Source organism: Petromyzon marinus, chromosome 33 (assembly GCF_048934315.1).
Source record: "Petromyzon marinus isolate PM22_M1 ecotype Great Lakes invasive population chromosome 33, UKy_Petmar_22M1.pri1.0, whole genome shotgun sequence".
Classification (NCBI taxonomy): Eukaryota; Metazoa; Chordata; class Hyperoartia; order Petromyzontiformes; family Petromyzontidae; genus Petromyzon; species Petromyzon marinus.
Window position 1 is genome coordinate 9,702,340 of NC_133699.1, and position 23,330 is coordinate 9,725,669.

The window sequence follows — 23,330 nt, forward strand, 5'->3', positions numbered from 1 at the left end:
ATCTGCGTTTGTCCGTGTGTGGCACCGCATGTCTGCGTGGCCGTGCAGGCACAAGGAGCAAATCACCAACACTCATATCCAGGAGGGCGTGGTGAAGCTCAAGGCGGTGAGAGGCTCACTCTAACACGGCAATTGCAGTGCGATGTAATGGTGGTCACCGTATTGTTGGTAGTGTGCTGTTGAGACCGTGGTAACGGAGTGGTGCATATTGCAGTAGGTAATAGCACGGTGTTTCCTTCGGTGCGATGCGGTAATGTTAATAATGCCATGGCGTGTTGTGGTGATCGGCGTAATGTTTGAATGGCACGGTGCGGTGATGTCGCGGTGTGGACGAGCAGCTGCTGGAGTCCCAGAAGAAGCGTCAGGAGCGCATCGAGGAGAAGCACCAGCAGGTGGTGGCTGCTGTGAAGCAGGAGGAGCAACTGGTGAGCAGCATTGCCTGTAGGCCAGGCCGTGTTCACGAGCACATTGATGTGTTTCGGGAGTGGTGGCGCAGTGGTTAGCAAACTACGCGACAGACCTACTGGCCAGAGTAAAATTTTATGACAATGCCCAATATTAGCGGGAGTGATATCCAAACCGGTCCTGTGCCCCAACGAAGGTCAACTCAGCCTTAAAGGAGTACTTGGTGTGTGGTAGACACGTGCTGATGTTTGCATGTGTATTTGTGTGTGATCTCAGTGCCGCAGGGAGGTTGAGCGTGCCTTTGAGGAGTGGCTCCAGTGCCAGTCAGAGGGGGCAGAGAGCGGCCGCCAGGAGCAGATGGCACGACCGTGACGTGCATGCCCACCATGGGCACACTGAGAACACCACCACATCAAGACCTCTCTCCCACATCACCGGCTATCCTTTTTTACTTTATTTATTTCTTAATAACTTTGTACAACTTCTCCAAAACGGGTTTTCTTGGGGAACTTTTTGTATCACCCTTTTGTATTTTCCCCCATCTCTGTTGAACGTTGTCTGCTTTGGGAGGGGTTCCCGTGAGAGTTGTGTTGCTGCCTTTGCTGCTGTGGCAGGGGAACTGTGGGGGCAAAACCGCAGCCCTCACTCCCCACCTGGTTTGCGAACGCCTCTCCCTAGCGTTTTTGGTGACACGGAGCTCCCGTGCTGCCACTTTCCCCGTGGCAGTGTTCGCGGTTTGTCGCTTGCTGCTGGTTCCTCCCGGGTGGACGTGGCCACTGCCCGCTACTGGCGCGCCTCCCCCCCCACCCCCACCTCTCCCCTGTGGTCGGCCATGGATTCGTGATGATCACAGTCGCTGCTGCCGTCTCCCGTGAGCCATGCGAGACGTGGCTGCACTGAGGCTCCATCTGCGCGAGGGCTCTGCACGTCGTGTGCGCGTACCGTACGCGCGTTTGTACAAAGTTGAATAAATGCACGGACTGCACGCCACGCTGCCTCCAGCCGTTTCTCAGGAGACGTGCGTGTCTTGCGGAGCTATCGTAGCACCATCGTAAGATCCAGGATCCTCGACAGGAATCCACGAGACTGCGGCAACTTAGGGGACCACAAACGGTAGCAGCAGCACCACCACCCTCCTCCTGCGAAAGAGTCTTGAGACTCGGTGAGGCTTACCTCTGCAAACAAGTGGAATAATCATAATGTAAAACAAAAATAATCTGAAATTGGTAATAAGGTTATCTGTTCTATAAAATGTTACGTTTTGTGTTGAGGGTAAACACAAAAAGGGAACAAAGTAAGTTGTCATCGTGTTTGTAATAGGTAGGTACAAAATAATAAAAGTTTAAAATGTTTAAAATATTTAGCACATTGGCAATCGTTTCCATTTGTATGAAACCAAACTAACTTCTCTAATTTTGTCTGGAGACATCGCCAAATAGTTCCAACTTTAGGTAATGTATATTCTCTGGCATAGTTTTACTTTAGCGCATGGCATGAGAACATTTATTCTTCCGCTTGTCAAACAATGCAAGCTTGTTCGTAATTTTAAAACCTTCTAAACAGTGGTGTGGTTAATAGCCATGCACACCCTTCAGCGCGATCTCTCACATACACACTGGTTTTTTGTTCACTTACACAACAGTAATCTCGCACTGTGGAGGGTTTGTGGATCGCGCACACGTTAAACTCCGTTCCCCCTGGGCATCGAGGTGTCATACCCTGGCTCGTCAGACGGCGATACAGTAAAAAATATGGACTCCACTTGTTGCATCCATATGGGATAGTGTTTCCCCCCAACCTGGGTGGTAAACCGCCATTAAATAGCCAGTAATACCTTTGAGGGCTGCAGAATTTCGGTAATTGTTGGCACTGGGTCACCACGTTTTCCCGCTTCTCGTGGTTCTTCAATGCCGAGTCGTTTCTTCAAGCAGATATTGTGCGACAGCACATTACAGGTTGAATTAATCGTCCACGTGGTGCTGCAACCTCTTGCTAAGTAGGGAGCCACCACTGGGGTCATTCTCCGTCACATGGGGCCGTGAGAGCGAGCGGAAGGGTGGGGGGGGGGGGGGAGTCACATCAGTGACGAGAGATGTCGGTGCGGCCAGGCTGTCGCTATCTTTTACCTGTTCCAGGCACGGGCAGTGGTCTCCATCGCCTGCTGGAGCCCTGGGCAGCCTCGCTTCTCGTGCAACCAACTCTTAGATGAGCCGGAGTCCCACGAGCTGCGCATGGCATGGTGGCGGGACACTGCAACGGCAGCAAGTGAACCTGCTGCCTGGATTGTTTGCGTCATAGACGAGGCGTACGTTTGTTGAAGAATTGACGGAACGCACAGGGTCAGACACTTTCACATGGCCTGTGGTGACTGCAAAGACAAAGAACTCCCACAGCTTGTTTGAGGACACGGGATTTTTTTTACTTTACAAAAACTTAAAAAGTTTTAACGGTAATTCCCATTTTTTAAAAGTCCCACGTGCGAGCCAATGCAAGATATGACCGAGCTTTATCGACAGCCAAGCGGATGACCTTCGCCTGCAGGTGCCTGGACAAAAGGAAACCCCGTCTGTGGGTGCTCGGGCCAATCCAGGTTGACTCCAGCCATGACAGGTGTAGGAGGGCGCCAGTCGTGGATTCAGTTGGCATCCGAGAAAACCGTCAGAATTCACGATGTAAGGGCAGAGAGAGTTGCTGGGGTCCACACGGGACACTGCCCACCCCTTAACAGGATACTTCACGTCATCACCGTCATCATGAACTTCATAACCATCACTCCATTACCCGAAGACGCGTGCCCCTAACGGCAAGCAAGTCGTACCCAGTGCACGAGTTCTATATAAACAGTACGGACGAGGCATGGGCACGGCAATGGACACAGTGCCATCTGCTAAAGCTGGGGTGTGGCTTTATCGTCGCGATGACGGCAAAGGGGCCGTGTGATTAAACACCGCGCCAGGTATTCGTTTAAGGCTGAGAACGTACAGGATCTGTTCATAATACACGTCACCGATGACCACTGTTGACCTTGGCTGGGAATTCAACTTGGGTGGCTGGGTTGGTGGTGCAGCGCAGGGACCGCTGCGCCGCCACACAGCACTGTGTCCTCTGCTGGGATCAGGCCTCACACTCCGCGAATCGTGAACGCGGAGAAAACCGTGCAACGCTTCCAGGTTCTCCCTTGCACAGCGCCGCGAATAAACTACACAGCATGTACGCAGGTCGTCGTGTAACCATGACGACCCCTCGCGGGCTAACGAGACCCTTCATACAGCGGAGAAACAAAACCGAGCCTCCTTACAAAAATCTACAATATACAAGTATATATTTGGAAAATCTACAATATACAAGCATATTTTTTCTTAAACATTTTTTTACATCTATTATTAGCTGCAAAAACAAGACTTCAGTGTTTTTATTATTCTCCGCTCACAGCTCAGTAGTTGCATTCGCAGTGTGCGGGCCCGGTCGTTGGACGACATCGAGGTGAGTGACGGGCCACCCTGCGGCAGGGAGGCACCAGCCGACTGGCGCCAGCGGGGCCCACCCCATCGCGGCCGACGCCAGCGGGGCCGTCCGTCGTGTACGAACCTCGGCGCCGAGCAGCCGGCAACGTGGGACACGTGCATGGCGTGGAACACTGGGAGCATCGATGCCAATGTCCAATTTTGGCCACCGGCCCCTAAAAACACTGGCCAGAACCCCCGTCTCAGCAAAGCAGGCTCCTCCAAACCGGGCCGCGACTAGGCGTGAGAGAGGCCCTGCTGATATTGCTTGTGTGTTGGGCCACTCGCAATGACCCGCGGCTCGGACAGACGCATCCGCTCCCATTGGGTTGAGCAGCGGGCTGGGGCTAACCCCGAGATGAGTGCCAGGTGGGGCACCGCTGCCTGTTGGGACCGGGGAAACCAAGAACAGAACCAGACTCGACGAGAGTGGGTGCGCAGGCAGCAGCCAACCCTGCCACCTGCTCCCACTCCACTATAAATTACAATGCCTAGGGCCTTTCCACCTACAATACTTGATAAATACAAAAAAATAACAAACTAAAAAAAACTTGACGGGTAATACTATAAGAAGAATCCTCAAGGGGGAAAACAGCGAGTTGATGTGAACACCTGGGCTTGGCAAGTTCCAACCCCCCGGCCAGCGGAGAGGTGACGACGATGACGACGCACGGCGTTCTATCACGATCCACGGCCTCGGATGGAGCCGACCGCGACAGCCGCCATCGGCTCCGGATAATTTGCCCGCGCTTCCTCCCCCCGTCCCCTGGGCGCGGCACTCCCAGCGTAGTGATTCACTTTACAAAAACAAACATTAGTGTCTTGAGAAATGTGCGGATATGTATAAAATGAATAAGACCTATCTTTCCCAGTGTGCACCATACAGTATTTTTAGCACATGATATGTAAAGTATGAGATGTCAATTAAAAAAAAATGCTCGGAGGAGACCAAGGCTGGCATCGTTATAAGACGTGTAGAAATGTCGAGCACTGCTAATTATCTTTCTTCAATTGCCAAGCGCCGACCACGCTCCAGCCTTCGGCGACCACCAAGACGTCCGTTTCAGGTGTGATTTTAAACTCTGCAGAGTTTACCTTGCTCCGTGCGAGAGCCGGGTCCCCCCACACCTCAGGCTTTCAAGTATCACACGCAGCAGAGAATGACTCCGGCGCCGCAGCGCCACAGGGCCAGTCGCCGGCATAGGGCAGCCCCCAGCGCTTCGCTCGGCCGTTTCGCCATGACTATGCCGCGACAAACATTCCCGTGCCGCGGGAGGAATCGCGGGGCGGTGCGGATAGGGTCGAGGGTCGCGTCGTGCTCGGGGCGAGAGTGCGTCTTGCGTAAAGCCCTCATCGTGGCACCTTGTGGCGGAGCGGGGTGGCGGAGCGGGTTGGCGGCGGCAATCGGACGGGCGAGGGGCCGGCTATCGGCCGCGGTGCTGCCGCATGAGCGGTACGATGCAGGCGGGCGGCCCCGCGTTCTGCAGGAACGGGTGCTGCAGCAGCTCCAGCGCCGTGGCCCTGAGCGCCGGGTCCCGCACCAGCATCTGGTCCAGGAAGCCCCTGAGCAGCGGTGATGCCTGGTCGACACACACGCCCCCCCACTGTTAGCCACCACTCCTTCACATCATTCGTAGTGCAACTTTCATTGTTATACATCAGTAGGTGTAAGTTCTATTTTTGAAAAATCTGTTTCTAGGAAATTCTCTCTAACTTTAATGGAGGAAAGGCTTATCCACGTTCCTTTTAACACAAATCGACACTCGCATCAAAACACCGACGGTCGTTCACGCCAACGGTATAGGCCTAACAACTTTCATTACATCGTAATCCAGTTCGATATGGATTGGGACAGTGCTGAACAGGCATAGTAGGAAAACGGCAGAGAACGTTGCCGGTGGTTTGCGAGCACTAAAGACAGCCGTGCAGCTGGTTTGGCGGCGCATCTACCCACCTTCTGGATGTTCTTCATCTTGGGAGGGACGTTGTCGCGGATCCTGCGCATGGCCTGCAGTGGCGGCTCGTTGAAGTACGGTGGCTCCCCGTCAACCATCTCGATCACCATGATGCCCAGCGACCAGACATCCACCTATCCCGTCGCACCGCCCGGTCACACGCCACGCATTAAAAAAAAACACTGCTTTGAACTACAAAGGCCACCTCCGCCATCCACAAATACAACCGCTGCCACCAAACAATACACTCCGCGGACGCTTGTCAAGTCTGCAGACTTCGTCAAGACCATGTGCGCACAGAGTCTACTAGACTAAAGCACGTCGCTTCGCAGGAGGTGTGGGGGGGTTGGTCACCTCGGGTCCGTAGGGCAACCGGGAGATGACCTCTGGCGCCATCCAGTACGGGGTTCCCACCAGTGACTTCCGCCGTGTCACCTCCTTGGAAACTTGAGCGCAGAACCCGAAGTCCGAGAGCTTGATCTGGGGAGCAGAAGAGAGGCGGTGGCACTCGACTGCACTCACGGAGCTGACAGGAGGTCGGCCCCCAAACACTACGGGGCACGCATTTCTCTACAGTTGCCTCCAACACCAGCTGCACACTTGACGGAGCACAGCGTGAACGTGGGAAATGCAGTAAAATGACGAGACGTGTGTGACTGTCAAGTGTGATACCGCACGCCGTGACAGGGTCACGCAGCATTCACCCTTTGGCGCCAGCCTCTAAGAGTCCCTCCTCCTGGCAAAGCCGTCAAAACGAGCCCCCCTTCCTGTTCCCAAGTTTTCGACAGAAACGGTCGATCTGATGCAGCCAGGAGGCTGTGGGCCGCCTTCTCGGCCTCCTCCTCCATCCACGTGGTCCTCTAGCTCAGAGAACCCAGTGGGCACGGTCAAGCAAGGGGAAGCGAGGAACCACGTGCCCAAAGTACACCAGTTGGTGTTCCCGTACCATGCAGGTACAAAGCCTCATCATGGTCGAGAGCAGTAGCCTGTGGTTAGAAACAGTCATCCTATCAATTCCCCAAGATTTAGTGAAGAGACCTGTCAACAAAGGAGTGAAGTCGCGGCCCCCAATGATCCCCGTGCATCAGAGCGGGTGCACGCAGGGAAGAGTGCGCGTACCCTTCCGTCGGCCGTGAGCAAGATGGAGTCGCTCTTGATGTCGCGGTGGATGACGCCCTGGCCGTGCAGGTAGGCCAGCGCCCGCAGCACCGACACGCACACCGTCGCGATCTGCTCCTCGTTCATCCTGGCATCCATCGCACGACGTACCGGCGGGGGTCAGGGTGCGTACGACGGCACGAGGGTTTTAACGGACAGCCTCCAAATCGCCTGGGGCCATGCGCCCGGCGTGTGCGCGTGGGGCCATGCACCTGGTGTGTGTGACGATGTCGGTGAGCGCGCCGCCCTCCAGGAACTCCATGACAACCCAGAGCTCGTCGGCGACGAGGTAGCTGTTGTACATGTCCACGACGTTCTCGTGGTGGTACTCGCGCATGATCACCACCTGATGTACACGCGCAGACTCGCGTTACACTAACGCGAGCATTCAGCCTCCTCCTAGGCCACACTCGGGGTGCCGTGGATATGGTTACACCGTGATATATGTACGATACAAGGCCTTTGATAGTAATGTTGTCCATTTGGCAAAATATCATTGTGATTAGCGTCACTCATCGAGTTGTGTTTCATTTCCTCGCATAATATTTTAAGAATAACAGTACATTTTGATTTAAAGCTTTCGTAACTGCAGGGATTCATATTCTTGGTTCTTTCGGTAAAGTCACGTAGAAGAGAAACAATGAAATAATACATCTTTTTTATTTAGTTAATTGTTTCCCTTCTGCGTGACTTAGAATATAATATAACACAGTAGTTGAGTTCTAAATAGTTATAGTACCCATTAAACGTGCTTGTTATCCCTTTTCAGAAATTATACGCAGCCTACACTATCGTAGTGGTTAATTATATTATTCCCTGTGCAAATGACAGCACGTGTGTTATTGGTTGAAAAGTGGCATTTATTAGGAGCCTCACGGTAAGCTTAATAAGACTAAAACTTTACAGGAAAACGCTAAACACAATTACAGGGTAATGGAAGCCTGACATCACGACGATCTTCATATCGTGCAAGTGTATGTGACGGCAACCCGAGTGTATGCGGCCCTGAAGAATTCCAACCCGTCCACCTTGCCACTTCACGCTCTTTGGAAGACTGAGAGAATAGAATGAGACCCGCACCGTGAACGCCGGTGCTGTGCGCCTCACCTCGTTGAAGAGCAGCTCCCTGCGCTGCTGCTTGCGCAGGTGCATCTTCTTGACGGCCACCTGGCGGCCCGAGCGCCGGTCCACGGCGAGGCACACGACGCCCGTGGAGCCCTCGCCGATCTTTATGAAGTTCTCCAGGTACTCGCTCGGGTCGCCGGGGTCCACCACCTGTTGCAGCGCCGCGCGGAACTGCTCGTGCGAGATGCGCGGGGGCTCGCGCTGCTGCTGTTGCTGCTGCTGGTGGTGATGATGGTGATGCGGAGGCTGCTGTTGCTGCGGGGCCAGTTGGTGGCTGGGAGTCGTCTTGTGCACCACAGGTGGAGCCGGTTTACCACCAGGGGGAGGCCCTGTGTAGTGAGGCGAAGGGTGAGCGCCGTGTTGCGGATGTGGCAGGGCGTGCTGCGCCGCAGGCCCCACCAGCTGTGCGCCTGCCGCAGTGTAGGTATGCTGCTGCTGCTGCTGGTGCTGGTGCGGCGGCGGCGGCGGTGGGGCTCCGTAGTACGGAGGGGGGCCGCCGTGCTGCGGCGGTTGTGGCGGTAGCGGCGGCGGCTTGTACGGTTGCGGAAGGGCACCGGCTCGAGCGTGCTGGCCCGGGGAGGCCGTGGGCTGCTGGGGGTAGGGCGGCTGGGGCGGCCGCTGACGGGGCAGCTCCACGGAGGCGTGCGTGCGCGGGCTCACGTGCTGCCCGTAGCCGGCGATGGGAGCCTGCTGCTGCTGCTGGTGCTGCTGCTGGTGCTGCTGGTGCTGTTGAGACCGCGGGGTCGCGTGGGGGACTGGGTGCTGGGGGGGCGGCGGACGCGACGTTGCCGGTTTTGGGTAGGGCGCCGGCGGATGGCTGGATGGACCCGGCGAGTACTTACCTGGACCCATGTCCCCTGGTCGGGCCTGTGGGAACACATTCTCGCATGACCCCCAATTCCTCTTTTTGCCAAACCTATAGAAAAACAAGTTTGGTAAGAATACGTGTGCGAATGGGGGGGGGGGGGTGTGGCACGTGCCCCCCCAATGATCCGATCGAAATGAGGAATTTGGAATTTCGATCGGATCATTAGGGTTTATTAGTAATAAATCGGTATTTTGCGCCCCCCACTGCCACTGTGTAGCATATTATTATTTGCCAGGGACTCTATGAGATGACAGGACATTAGTCTGAGTCCATAATTGGCAATAAGTAATGGCAAAGCAGTTATAAGTGACTCACATAATTGTGCGCAGTTGCGTATACAGTACACGACTTCCCTGAAGGCATTCACCTTCAGCGAGCGCGATGCCGATCACACAACGCGGTTCGAATTCGACCCTCGATTGATGGCTATGCCATCGCCGCACTCGCGTCGAATAAAAAGCAAGGGATAAGTCCTTACTGACTAACAACTCCTCTATCATTTTTCATTGCTGGAGGTGGCAGATGTGCAGCTGTCTGGGTAAAACACATTTCCAATTTGTAACGTTTGCTCTGGTTTGTGGTCCAAGTTTTGGGAAACCCTCTTGATCAAATGGGCTGGTTTTCAAAACAGCAAGTCTCTGATACCAACACAACTTCATACTGCATGGTGGTTTATATTGTATCATCTGGCCAAGAGATATCGCGCCCTCCCCTCTGTTATAAACAGATGGATGGACATCACTAAAGTATACATGCTTTCAACTTAAGTTGCAAGGCATTAATAACCACAAAATGCATGCATATTACACACAAAGTTCATCATTTTGTATAAAGGCATATACAGACACTCATTAGTTAAATTGAAACATCTGAACATACATAGGACCCCAGAGCTTGTGCAATTGTTAATACTGCCGGCTCACTTCCTGGCTGCTGCTCTCCAGCATGTCTGTGGTTCCTCAGATTGCGAGATGAAACTTGCTTGAATGACGACACTACATAAAACTAAACACTTTATACGATTACAAGTATTGCTTTTCGACTCACCTGTAACCCAAGAGCTGCTTTGCAGATAAGTGTCGATAAAAACAGACACGAATAAAGGTTAAAGATATGCCTACAAACCGCCACGGTTGCATGAGCAAGCTTCCTCGCGGTGGAACCACAGATAACCATGCCGCTGGAGTGACCCCGTCAGTAGAGAACTAGTGGGGTCACGACCGGAGAGGTGCATGCGCAAGAGGGGACAGCCCCTACCTTTCCCGCAGCTGCCACAGGGCCCTGCCTCGGGTAGCTGTTGGACTTGTACTGGGGCGGCGAGGGTGCCGGGGCGTCAGAGCGGCTGCCCATGCTGGGGCTGTCCCCCTCGCGCAGGCTGGGCCCGGACTTGGGCCGTTCCTTACGCTCGGCCAGCGTCGTCGGGCTCACGAAGGACGACTTGGGCCTCCTGTCGGCCGCGTCGCCATGGTCCCGGTCCCGGTAGGCCGCGTGTTTGCCGGGCAGCTCCGCCGGGCGGTACGACACCTTCCTGACATCGGCATATGCGCCGTACTCGGGGGGTGGCGGCCGGCCCTGCTCTGCCTGATGAAAGTGCCACTTGTACGGCTCCTGCTGCTGCCCATTCTGGCGGTGCTGCTGCTGGAGTGGAGGGGCTTGGCGAGAGGGGGGCGGGTGCCGGTTGCTGTTGTGGTCGCGGTCGTCGTAGCCGTGTTGGTAGGACTTGCCGCCACCGGGCCACTCCCTGTACTCGTAGTCGGCACGGTGGGGCTCGCGAGCCGGCGTGAGGTGCCGCCCCCCGGCCTCCTCGTCACCGTCAGGCTGGTCGGCCTGTCCGTCCTCCTCGATGACGCTCGGACGCTGCTTCCCCGAATCACGGCGCGCGTACGGAGGGCTCTCCTTGCGCAGGGAGTTTGAGCGCGACACTGAGATGTTGCGGAACTCCGAGAGCAGCCCGTTGATGGCGCTCTCTGCCCTGGGTTTGCTGCTGCCCCTCACGATGGGCTGCAGGGAAGGAGCAGAGACGGAGGCATTTGAGGCTGCGCGACGTTAACTCTGGTGAACGTCATCCTGACATTACTAATCACAAAGTTCAAGACACCCATTAGTACGGTACCACGCAAGACAAGGCAGTGAAGACAGTTATTTGGAACATCCACTTAAAGAAAGCTGCAATGCAATAAAGCAAGCAGCTATTATCTTGTAGATCACAAATTCATGCTTTGGGTCCGCGCCTATCTGACACAAGTTTGAAGCTTCATTCATGAGAAAATAGCTTTACGGAAACTTTTAGATGAGCTTTAGTGATGTCATTGCGGCGCACCTGCCATACTTTTTTAAAACGTCACTGCAGTGACATGGGGACACCGAAACATCACATTAGTGCTATTTTACTCATTATTATAGCTTGGTATTCGAACAACTCTGAACACAATGCCTCGGCACGTATCTACACAGCGGTGACTCAACACTGTGATCCAGCACTTTGGAGACAAGGGTTGGTGGATCGCACAGATCTGTGAAACTCAGAAAGCCAATGGGCTGCGAGGTGGCACGCAGTTGGCTGTACAGAGAATATATTCCTGATTTCATCTGTGTGGCTATTTGAATGTAATTCCTCCGACGTGTGGAGTTTCCACAGAATACCATTTTTTTCCACATGCAAGACACTCTTTAAAATAACACTGGCGAAACATTCTAAAGCAGGACCTTTCTGACAGAGTTCTGAGACTCTGAGCCTTCCCCGGATAAACGACTCTGCTTTCACTGTTCTTAATCTTGCATCTTCCTGTTATCACGGCACACACAAAAGCAATTTCCAACTGGAAGCAGACCAAACCCGCAGGGTGTTATGACAAACCACTGAGCCGCAAGCGATAATTCAAGCTGCCACTGGTGAGACCATCGTTACGGTGCCCGGCGCACGCTTCTGCCGCTTTCCGCGCTGACAGATGGCACCGTGGTGAAGCTCCCCGGGCTGGCACTCGCCCAGACAATCAGACCGACGTGGCACCAACCCCGTTTAGCCGGCGCTCAGCCCAGCCCCACCATCGGCTGACATGCGCCCTGCCTGCCGGTGCCCGCATGTGTTCTATATCCACTGGGCGTTATTACGCGTTCGTTTGGCAGATGGCGATTCTCTTAAAAGGAAGATGCAGCATAATAACAGATACACTGTGTCCTCCTTCAAATACTGGGCTATCAGGTATGGGGGAAGGGGGGCGGAAGTGCTCCAGAATAATAATTCCTTCAAAACAAAAAGCCCCATTACTTCCAAGAACAACTAATCTAGCCAATTCACACAACACGTAATGTTATTTACGTGGAATATAAAATGTATATTCTGGATGTATTTGCATTCTAAAAGCAACGTAAAATTTATGTACAAAATCAACACTGAAAGCACCGCACATCGCAAGGCCCTTTCTGGAAGACACAAGGCAATACTCGAGGAGTAGCTGTACAACCCGATACAAAACTGGGACACTGTGGTGAGGGACATTTCGGCGCAGAGTGGAGATACAGCCAACTACAAGTCAGCACTGCTTTATGTGCCGACCAGTCCGAGTCTTGGGAGCATGATGTTTAAATCTCTTTCCCCAACCCACCCCTCCAAATTGATTAAAATTTTAAGGGATCCCCCTAAAAAAAACTCCATTATGTACATCTGTTGAACTTCTTTCGCACCGTACATAGCCAACCGTGTTAATCGGAAGATGTGGTACATCCACCACAGCTGTTGCTGTTTTGAGGGCGCATAGCGGCTCTGATCTTGTAGCTATGATTTTCAATCATGAATTACAAGCTTTATGAATGAGAATAAAATACTTTAACGTTCACATCAGGTGAGTGCTGTAGCTCAACCTCGTAATATTACTGCAGTGACGCATTAAAAGGTACAGCAGTCGAGCTGCGCAGATGTGCTACAGTGTGCCTCTGAAGTCAATTAAAAGTATTTTTTTAGTCATTAATATTCAGATTTGTGTTGGACAACTCAGGAAAGCCAATGGTTCATAATCTGTGAAACAAGAGTTTACTCTTTGTATTTCATCTTCCTTTAAGAGCGAAGATCTCACCAGATCCCTGCTCTACAAACGATGTAACCGTTTGATATCTAGTAACGGTCTTTTGCAGTGCATGGTGGATGGCCAGTTAATCAGCGACCGTTATTAGAACCACGTGAGGGCCGATGGCGACGAATCACTTTCCGCAAGGGATACCTGCCGAAGTGATCTGATCGCTTCAATCAAAAGCTGGTATTGAGAATGGCGCAACCGTCGAGTGCCATCACGCGCAAGGGGAACACGCTTGCTCGTGACTGCGCGCGGCGATGACAGGCAATGACCGGAGACAGAGGGAGACGAGCACGGCTCCAGCGAGATCCGTGGGGCCCGCTAAGCCCGTCCTGTGCCAGTCCCGTTGCAGCGCCATCATCTCGCCGCATCGGATGGCAACATAATTGTTACATCGCAAACCGCTTACCGAGTATTCGCAGTTTCGCAGTTCTGGGAAAACGCTCTGGGTTTTTCCCCCCTCCGTCCCTCTTCAGCCTCCCCTCTGCTGCATGCGTCTCATCTTGGGTGAAGGGGGAGGGGGGTGTGCGGCGAGGGCAGTGATAGTGTGTGAATGCTATACGCTGTGGTTTCCCAATAACTGAAGCTCCTGGCAGACGGGAGTGCGTGTGGGTCCTTCAGCCACAGTCACTTTCCCTTTGTGTTGTCAAAGGGAGAACGGAGCAGAACAAAAAAAAAACCTCAATACGGGGTGGAGAAAGGCCTGGCTTGACGCTGCGTTGTGTTCTCCCCACAAATCCATGACTCAAAGGAGGGGAAACTACGCACACGTGCATTTCACAGGACAGCTGATAATCACTATCAGGAGGCTTACATTCCAAACACGTAACCTCTAAACCTTTCTCATGTGCGACCCTTCTGCATTACTACACGCACACGTGTTACTGTAATGGTCGTGTGTGCAGCCCGCTGGCATCGGTGTTAAATTATGCTGAAAAGTCGTAAGCTGTTATTACCCTCCCTCTGCCAACGTAATGGGCTCTTGTTAAACTCATTGCCGCCCGCCCACGTCGCCTCACGCTGCGGAGCAAGCGGAGGCACATGCGCCCCGATGAGCGAGGCACGTCTTCCCCGGGCCTCGCAATACGAGGGCCACCTCTGGGTCATCTGTGCTGCGCCAACAGCTGAGGGGGGTCAGCGCCACATGCCTGAGCTGGGGCTGCCGGGAAAATCTCACACATTCCAGCATACCGCCTCACTGTATATCATGGCACTGTAGCCGTCCTCCCTGCCTATGCCTCACTGGTTTATACGTGTGTGTGTATATATATATAAAATGGGTCACTTAAGAGAGAATAGCTCGAAAAGACTCGTTTTCTTAAATCGCGTGTCACTGGTAACACGGACAAACTGAGGTAGGGCGGCTGGGGCTGTGTCTCAAACTTACAACGAAACGGGTCGTTACGAAGGGGACGGCGAGGAATGGACCGCACCATCGCGGCAGTAAAGCAGCAACAGCGCGCACGAGAAATAACGGCTTGCGTGAAATAAGAACTATTCATGCGCAGCCAGCGACATGGGGGGACCAGCATTAGCACCGTTGCCATGGAGTACGGCGCTCGGTTGCATAAGACAATTTACAATCGAAATTGATCAGAGGGCCATTCGTCACCACACTGTGGGAAAGTCAGTTGTTCTCCTTCAGAAATAGTCACCCTCCCATCATAGTGCTGCCCCAAGCTCAATTGCACAGGAAAACACTGCGAATGGACTTTTGTCAGCGCCAGAGTGGATTAGGGGTAACTTTCCCTCAAACTGTTTTATGGCACCGGCCACAAGGACCCCGTTGAGCAATTCTCTGCTCGGACCGAGCAATGTACACACACGTTCCATGAGGTCCGGCCACTATGAGGAGCGCATGTGTGAGGCCAACACAGCGCTGAACTATTTTTCAGGGTGGCAGTAAAAGGTGTTCCAGCCAACCAGTAGTCCTAACCTTATCTCAAACCTAACCCTGTCCATTCCCTTATTTCCTTGCACATGGTTAAGTTGAGTCCATGACCGAGCCCCGTAAGACCAAAAAAACTAGCTTAGCTTTGCAGCAGTGGTATTTTTCACAGCAGTCGAGTTTTCCCATACACCATCAGCATGTGCAGGGCATGGAGTGAGAGATACCAGCAAGCAGTTGGCTTGCGGGCAAAAGCGCATCACAGAGATCTCTGCGTTTCTCTAACTGCTCGGCAACAGTGCAAGACCGCATCCACTGCTGCCAGCAGACATGGGCAAAGGGCACAAAACAATGCCCACCCAAGCGTGCACGCACGACTCACTCAGCTCAACAGCCACTGCAGCAGCTCCTTATCCAAAGGCTGTTTACTTTAGAAAGGAAAAAAAACTTTAACACTAACATAGGGAGATTACCGGCGCTCAGCGCAATGCAAAAATAAGTACATTTTAATTACGCTTATAAACACCGCAGCTCTGACAAGTGCACGCCCCTCAGCCACACGAGGGTTGGAAATTCCACGATCGAGGCTGCGGCCATTTGAAGGGCAGCTCGCCGAGCTTCAAGAGCTCCTCCACACGCACCGGACGTGCTGGCACGCAAATCGATAAGTGCTGACAATTACTTTGCACAAAAAAGATAAATCAATCGCAACGACATTCCAGGAGGCAAGCACGTCTCCGTGGCATCCGCGCTCACAGTTAAGCCACGTCAGGAAGACCGACCGATTGCGCATCCCCCGTCTTCACGAACGATGAGAAGCCTCAGCAGAGCAGAGGCCAGGCCCCTCTCGGGTGCCAAGGGGCGGGCCCGTACGCACTACTCGTGCCGAGGCCGCTGTGCACACTCTGCAAATAAAATCCTTACCCTACAATTCTGGAAGCCACAAATAAATCACTGCCATGCAATTCTAAAAATGGACAAAGCAGCCAAGGTGCTGGACGCATCACTCGCACGCGAAACGCACGCCAATGGTGCGTATTTAATTTTGCAAACACCGCCTTGTCAAGATGCATATTGAAGGAGACCTCTAAAGACGGCACAAATGTACTAAGCCTCAGGGGGGGAAGGGGCGAGAGGCACCACTGCCGTGCCGGGAGGTAACAAGCGCGGTAACCAGCGCCTCGCGTGGCCCCTTGCGAAGGTCTCAAGACGGCGCCGCGCCTCGCTGGGCACACAAAGAGCCCCACTGCAGCGTTGCAGAGTAAACGGTTCAAAAGGTCCCTTTGATGTTCGCTCAGGGGCCGTGGCCCTGTCGCCCATTATTTATGCCAAGTTTAGGCTCCTTGTGAAAACGTGGGAGGGAGCTCGGAAGAGGAGAAGGAAGGACACTGGTGGGCGTGAGAGGCGCCTCCATCACGGGCACCCTCACACAAGAGCCCCACTGTTGTTTGGGAGCGGCGACTTGAGGCAGCGCGGGAGACAGAATGAGAGCAGGGTTTTTTTCTTTTCTCTTTCTCAGTCGTTGTTAAGCACGCTGGACCATTGTGTCTGCATACGAGTTTCAAACTGGCACGGCGCGAGCTTGAAAGAGAGATTAAATAGCCGAGCGTAACACGACCGGCAACCAAGAAAACGCATCGTCGTACGCAAAGCGGACGCAGCATCGACGGCACAAACGATGCACTTAAAAGCACGCTCGCACTGCACAAACGCTTTAAAAATCACGCCGTGTTCCATACTAAAAATCCACATTGTTCAATTCTGATAGGAGACAAAATTGCCCAATTAACGCCTCGGCAGCCGCTGTTCTATAATTCCAGGAAGGGCGCTCAATTACCCCGTGTAACTCGAAGCCCGCGACGCCAATCGGACTCACGGCTTGGGAGCACAAGCGTCTACCCCCCCCCCCACCCAACTCCCCCGAGGGGGACGGGCGCAGCTGTCTGCGCGCCGGTCCCAAGCAGACCCCCAAGCGCCACCGCGTGCTGCTGCTTGGTCGCCAGCCCACCCGCCCCACCTCCCACGGCGTGCCAACAGGTGTTGCGCCCGCATTCCGGCACGCGTGCCACCACTCAACGACAACTTCCCCACGCCGCCCGGTGGGAGGCGTTGCGTCTGGGCAGCCTGCCAGGGCACTAATGAATTCTTTAAAAACATGATTACTTGCTCATTAATCAATACGTAAATAACACCGGGCATGGATAGGCAGCGACGCGAGCACCGGCGCACGGATTGTCCCAAAACTAAAGTGAGGCGAGTTTGCGAAGCTGCCTCCGAGGCCCAACACTGCTGCGAAAGTTGGGCCAGCGAGCAGAGACAAGCCTAAGAGTGGGGCCCGATCTCAAACTCCTGATAAACACGGCAGGTTGTGTACAGCTGCGCATAACAGCGAGTTCAACCCGCAAACCCCTCGGAACACGTAATATTTACCAAACAAAGCGTTTGCCCCCTATGACCTTCTGTGGATAGCACAGTCGGGGGGGGGGGGAAGACATCGCAGTGTCACAATGGCGCCACGTTGAATAAGGGTGGCAGCCCATTCATTACTGCCCCGCGGTAGTCTATTCGCATATATAAGGCTCTGAGGACGAATACTTCTGACAGCTGCATAACCTGCAACTGATGTCATTTACCTGGTCATATAAGACACCGCCACCGCAAGAGAGACCGAATCAAATTGAACAGCTGCGATTACTTGCATTGGAGTGTTTTTTTGTTGCGTTTGTTGTTGTGCACACGGGATGGCCTTGCGTGGTGCACGCGCGCCTTCATGCTGGTGTTGTGTGTACACGGGCTAAGCTTGCCTTCACAAGCGTAATTGTTATTGTAGGGGTTGGTGTTTTAAGCCACTTACCTTCCTGGGTTTGGCCGGGTCAGTCGCGGTTTCAGTGTCCCGATACATTCGCGAAATCAATATTTTGTCCCGGCAACATAACAGCTGATGATACGGGCAATTTGCGGGGCATATGAGGAGCAAACAGGGCTGTCAGGAAGCCGGAGGCCTCTCACTACGTGGGCAGGGCTCGTCATGCAAGTGTGGTGCGGTTTAAAAAAATGAGTAGGGGTAACATCAGCTCAGTTTATTTTGGTATAGCCATGTGAGCCATTCGGCTCTTGAATCGGGTGCAACCACAACAAACAAAAAAACAAAAACACGACATAGGGAAGGTGGGTGGCCAGCTCGCCATGTGTTGTGGTTGAGCCTCCTGGACATTTTTATAGCTTATTGTTGCTGTATGTACAGGCCTGGATTGCATTTGTGGGTGTGACTGTTGTGGTGGTGGTTGTTGTTGAGTACATAGAGCTTGGGTAGCCTTCACTGGGTGAGTGTTATGGTGGTTGCTTGGCATATACAGCACGGGCTTGCCTTCATTGGTGCCAGCTGGATGGGCGTGATGTAGGAGGGGTCCACCACGGGCTTGGGCCGGTTGGCTGTGTCGGCCAGCAGGCTCTGCCATTGTGGCGGGAGCCCAGTAAACTTCCTCTCCTCCTTGTCAAAGTCTGTGTGGAAGCGGTGCTCGAAGTTGGACGGCGCCGAGATCTCCAGCCGCTTCTTCTTCTTGCCGAACATGGTGACGGCAGCGAAGGGGTGGCGGCAATGGCCCCCGACGGCTTACCCGCCCCCTACGCCAGCCAGGGGAGCCCACTGCACGACACGGGACGGTATACGAGTCACCACAACGCCAGCTCCCACAAGCAAGGCCCCCCCCCCCACCCTCGCTCTTGCTACGGCCTCTACCCTGATAATCTGGGCCGCCACAAACCTGACGACTTGGCCTCACGATGGAAAATGTGGACTGGAATGAGACTTTTTATCATCAAGGATTTTCTGAACGCGTAGAGAGAGACATCCAGGTTGGAAGCAAATCTTAACGCTTAAAATGCTAATTTGGCTTTGCTGAGCAGGCAGTACAAAACCAACTCTCGCACAACCATATATTTGAATACCACCTGCCACATAACTAAATCTCACCGGATCAGCTCATAAACAACTTGTTGCTTCCCTACAAGAAGTGGATTCTGCAGCAAGCCAAACGACAGCAGAATCTCATAAACGTGTCGGACTAACTCCCACAGAACCAGCTCATTGAGAACACGTTTCCACACAATCAGTTCCCATAGAACTAGCTTCGACAACCAGGTGTCATTGAGAACGCGTTTCCACACAATCAGTTCCCATAGAACTAGCTTCGACAACCAGGTGTCATTGAGAACGCGTTTCCACACAATCAGTTCCCGCAGAACCAGCTTCGACAACCATGTGTCATAGGTTTAGCTCATAAAATTCCTGGTGAACCAACTTCCACTAAACCAGATTCTCCCGAAACCTTTTTCTCAGGAGAAACAAGCTCCGGCCAGCTGCGAGCATAGCCGCGCATCTGACGTATGTATGCTACCTCTTGAAGCAGTGTTGTTGTTTTTAAAGAAGTTTAAGAATTAAAATAAAACTTTGAGTCATTGTGAGGAGCGGCCCCCTGCCCAGCCCTGCCGGAGGGCGTGTGGCGGGGCAACGGGGGAGCACTTGCCCTTCACCCCTGCCATCTCCGCTCAGCCACAGAGGTGCGGCTCGGCCCTGTTAACCGCGAAACGCACACACGCCTACCACGCCGGCGCTGTTCAGGAGGTTTAAAACACCCGTGGGATCCCCCTTTATAGCAAATCTATATTTCGGTAAACAGCTCGGGGCCCCGTCCACATCGAGCAAATGATTCTCTCGTAAAAGAGAAAAGGGAGCAAAACAAAGCTCTGGCAGTAAAGAGAAGACACTCGTGCCGACAATTCCTGTGGGACGACGCGAGTTGGAATTATGAGACTGAATGGACGGAACGGTCCTCCCTAAAAACCCAGAAACCTCCGCCGGCAGTTTTGGCGCGGCCTAATAACAACACGGGCCCGCTATATTATGGAAATAAATCACGTTCTGAATTTCCTTCACTCTTGACTCATTAGAACTATTAAGCGCCACGCAGCAGGAAGAGCGGAGCAGGCACTTTCCCTGCAGGAGTAGCGAAGCGTGTGGATGTTTGTCTCATAATGGGTTTCTAAGCGATTTACTTCACGCACCCTGAACGTTCTAATGGGAGAAAGCGTCTTAATTCTCCCGCCTTGAGAGAATTTCACCAGCGCACACGCGAGACGAAACGTCCTAATTACCCTGGGAGTGCACAGGGGTTGCCACTAAAATTTAGCAATGCTCATTTTCATTACAATAAAAACCGCCCTTCGTTTATGCTACGGAAACCTCGCCGAGCCTCAAAGCCGTCTCTCAGGAGGCTCCTGCCGGGGTGGTGGGGGAGATGTAAGGCAAACTGCTTAATGAATATTTCTGCTCCCAACAGTGCGTCCACTTGCAGCGGCCAAGATGTTCATCAGCAATTAAGCATTTAACAAAGAGCAGCAATTAATCAGCAACTGTCCCTGTCGGACACCACGCAGGGCCAAGTTACCAAAGAAGCAAGGCACAGGGAGGGCACCTCTCGACCTCGTCACGAGGCATGCAGGGGACGATATGACACACACACGCACACGGCAATGCCGTGGGACTAAGAGACACACGGAATGATACGAGACACAAAGGAAACGAAAGGAGAGAAACATGGAATGATGACATAGACACATTGCGAATTGGCATACAACCCTATGAGAAATATAGAATTCTATCGGACAATTCAATGAGACACGTGGAAAGCTTTAACGCAGACACAGGGAATACATACACTGCTATGAGACGTATGCAATGCAATGTCACACACACACCATTCTATAGGACACGTTGCATGCTATGGGAAACATATGCCATGAGACCAAGATAATTCTAATCGACAATGCTACGGGGCACGGTGCACCTAGACACTCCATGCAATGCTATGAGCCACACTGCTGGGGCAAACACAACTTATTCCAACAGACAACGCCAATAAGTCAACCGCGCAATGGCATGAACCAAGCCATTAACCGCATTTAATTTGCCATGAACCGACGTAGATAAAAAACCCCCCACAAAACTTGTCACTCGATTTGCTCTTAATCCCGCAACCGCCAGCGTCATTCGCAGTCGTAAAGCGAATGTCGATCGTCAATCTCGACACTCGCCAATGGATCTTCTCTCGGCTCTCTGTGTGCCAGCAGAAAGCAGCAGCAGCAGAGCACGGCTGTAGATTTGCTGCCGAGTGACACGGCGAACGACGTAAAATGAATGTCAATTCACAATAAAAAAAAATGTTGGAAGAGTACGGGATATTGGGGAGCGGGGAGGAGGGGTGGGGGGACATCCACACAGAGGGCAGCGAGAGATGGGCAGGCAAAGACAGCGAGGGCAGAGCAGGTTAAGGGGGACGGGCGGGACAGCGAAGGGCAGCATGGTGACGAAAGTTAAGACAGCAGTGGACGGCGAGCAAAGGGGCAGAGAGATAGAGGGGCAGGGCGGGGAGAACGAAATGACGGAGCTGGGCTGTGTGTGGGCAGCGAGGATACGGCAAGGAGGACAAAGGCAGAGGGAGGGAAGGGCAGCGAGGGAAGGGGGAGAGAGCGGAGAACAGACAGGGCAGCGAGGGCCGTGCAAGGGCAGCGGCTGAAAAGGGAATGCAGCGATTGTGCAGTGAAGGCGGGGGCGGGGAGGCGGGGGCAGGGAGGGGGGGGCAGGGAGGGTGGGGGCAAGGAGGGTGGGGGGCAGGGAGGGTGGGGGCAAGGAGGGTGGGGGGCAGGGAGGGCAGGGAGGGTGGGGGCAGGAGGGCAGGGGAGGGAAGGGCAGGAGGCTGCAGGTAAAAGCTGCCTGTTGCTAGGGCGACCGAGCAACGGTCCCGGATCCCCGCAGAGACAGAAACCCAGACACGGAAACACGGAGACACAGAGGCTGAGACACTGAGACACGGAGACACAGAGGCTGAGACACAGAGGCTGAGACACTGAGACACGGAGACACAGAGGCTGAGACACGGAGACACGGAGACACAGAGACCCAGACACAGAAACCCAGACACGGAAACACGGAGACACAGAGGCTGAGACACTGAGACACGGAGACACAGGCTGAGACACTGAGACACGGAGACACAGAGGCTGAGACACAGAGACACGGAGACACGGAGACACAGAGACACAGAAACCCAGACACAGAAACCCAGACACGGAAACACGGAGACACAGAGGCTGAGACAGAGACACGGAGACACAGAGGCTGAGACAGAGACACGGAGACACAGAGGCTGAGACACAGAGGCTGAGACACAGAGACACGGAGACAGACACGGAGACACAGAGGCTGAGACACAGAGACACGGATACAGAGGCAGAGACACGGAGACACAGAGGCTGAGACACAGAGGCTGAGACACAGAGACACGGAGACAGACACGGAGACACAGAGGCTGAGACACAGAGGCTGAGACACAGAGGCTGAGACACAGAGGCAGAGACACGGAGACACAGAGGCTGAGACACAGAGACACAGAGACACGGAGACAGACACGGAGACAGAGGCTGAGACACAGAGGCTGAGGCAGGGCTGGACAGACGCCGAGAGTCGCGGTAAAGGATCAGAGATGACAGACATCCCCACTACCGCCACCATCAATCCAGACCGCAATCACAACCATTATTATAATCATCACTACCATTATCACCATCGCTCCCCATCACCAACATTAGCAACCACCACTACCATCATAATCATTCACCAGCACTACCATCAACAACAGCACCATGAACACCACCGCCACTGCACTCGTCACCAGCACCATCATCATGTGGCGGCAGCAGCAGCAGCAGCCAACCCGTCACCGGGGCAACCAGGGAGAGGGGGGTGGTGGTGATGTCGATGCGGAGAAAGAAGAGGAGTAGGTGGTGTGGATGAGGAGTGCCGATGTTGGCGGCGAGGTTGACGGGCGAGCGGCGAGGAGCAGAAGGCGGCGGCGGCGTCACTCACCGCGCAGCTCTCACTCCAGCGCGCCCGACATCTCACGCGGAGCCTCCTCCACCACCATCCGGGGCCTCGCCCGGGACGTCACTTCCGGGCTGGGGAGCCCCGCCCTTATCTCCTGCGCTACTCCTCCTCCCATCACCCCCAACCTACCCCCCCCGCCTCATCCCCCGTAGCCCCACCCCCCCGCCTCATTCCCCGTAGCTGCACCCCCCCGCCTCATTCCCCGTAGCTCCACCCCCCCGGCTCATCCCCCGTAGCCCCACCCCCCCCGCCTCATTCCCCGTAACCCCACCCCCCCGGCTCATCCCCCGTAGCCCCACCCCCCCGCCTCATTCCCCGTAGCTCCACCCCCCCGCCTCATTCCCCGTAGCTCCACCCCCCCGGCTCATCCCCCGTAGCCCCACCCCCCCGCCTCATCCCCCGTAGCCCCACCCCCC

The 23,330-nt window shown here is 54.0% G+C and overlaps 2 protein-coding genes across 6 annotated transcripts in view; one reads left to right on the forward strand and one right to left on the reverse strand.

Moving 5' to 3' along the window:
- The window catches only part of LOC116948421 (1-phosphatidylinositol 4,5-bisphosphate phosphodiesterase beta-1-like), a 37,656-nt gene extending 36,261 nt beyond the window's left edge, over positions 1 to 1,395 (forward strand). For all 4 annotated transcript variants that reach the window (XM_032965077.2, XM_032965078.2, XM_032965080.2 and 1 more), the window contains 3 exons: positions 49 to 106; positions 339 to 425; positions 682 to 1,395. In XM_032965077.2, the coding sequence (XP_032820968.1) occupies positions 49 to 106; positions 339 to 425; positions 682 to 777 (241 nt within the window). In that variant the 3' untranslated portion in view covers positions 778 to 1,395. The remainder of the gene's footprint in view (positions 1 to 48; positions 107 to 338; positions 426 to 681) is intronic.
- Positions 1,396 to 2,799: 1,404 nt separating this feature from the next.
- On the reverse strand, positions 2,800 to 23,004 carry LOC116948422 (serine/threonine-protein kinase PAK 4). 2 transcript variants are annotated; one of them, XM_032965082.2, is made up of 9 exons: positions 22,897 to 23,004; positions 18,340 to 18,618; positions 10,272 to 11,015; positions 8,129 to 9,013; positions 7,234 to 7,367; positions 6,983 to 7,109; positions 6,218 to 6,343; positions 5,863 to 5,997; positions 2,800 to 5,488 (listed from the first exon to the last, which is right to left on the reverse strand). In XM_032965082.2, exons 2-9 carry the CDS (start codon positions 18,541 to 18,543, stop codon positions 5,333 to 5,335), a joined length of 2,511 nt encoding a protein of 836 aa, XP_032820973.1. In that variant the 5' UTR covers positions 18,544 to 18,618; positions 22,897 to 23,004; the 3' UTR covers positions 2,800 to 5,332. The 2 variants fall into 2 exon arrangements, with proteins under 2 accessions (XP_032820973.1, XP_075927621.1); XM_076071506.1 differs by lacking the exon at positions 22,897 to 23,004 and adding an exon at positions 22,709 to 22,874.
- Between the last annotated feature and the right edge of the window lie 326 nt (positions 23,005 to 23,330).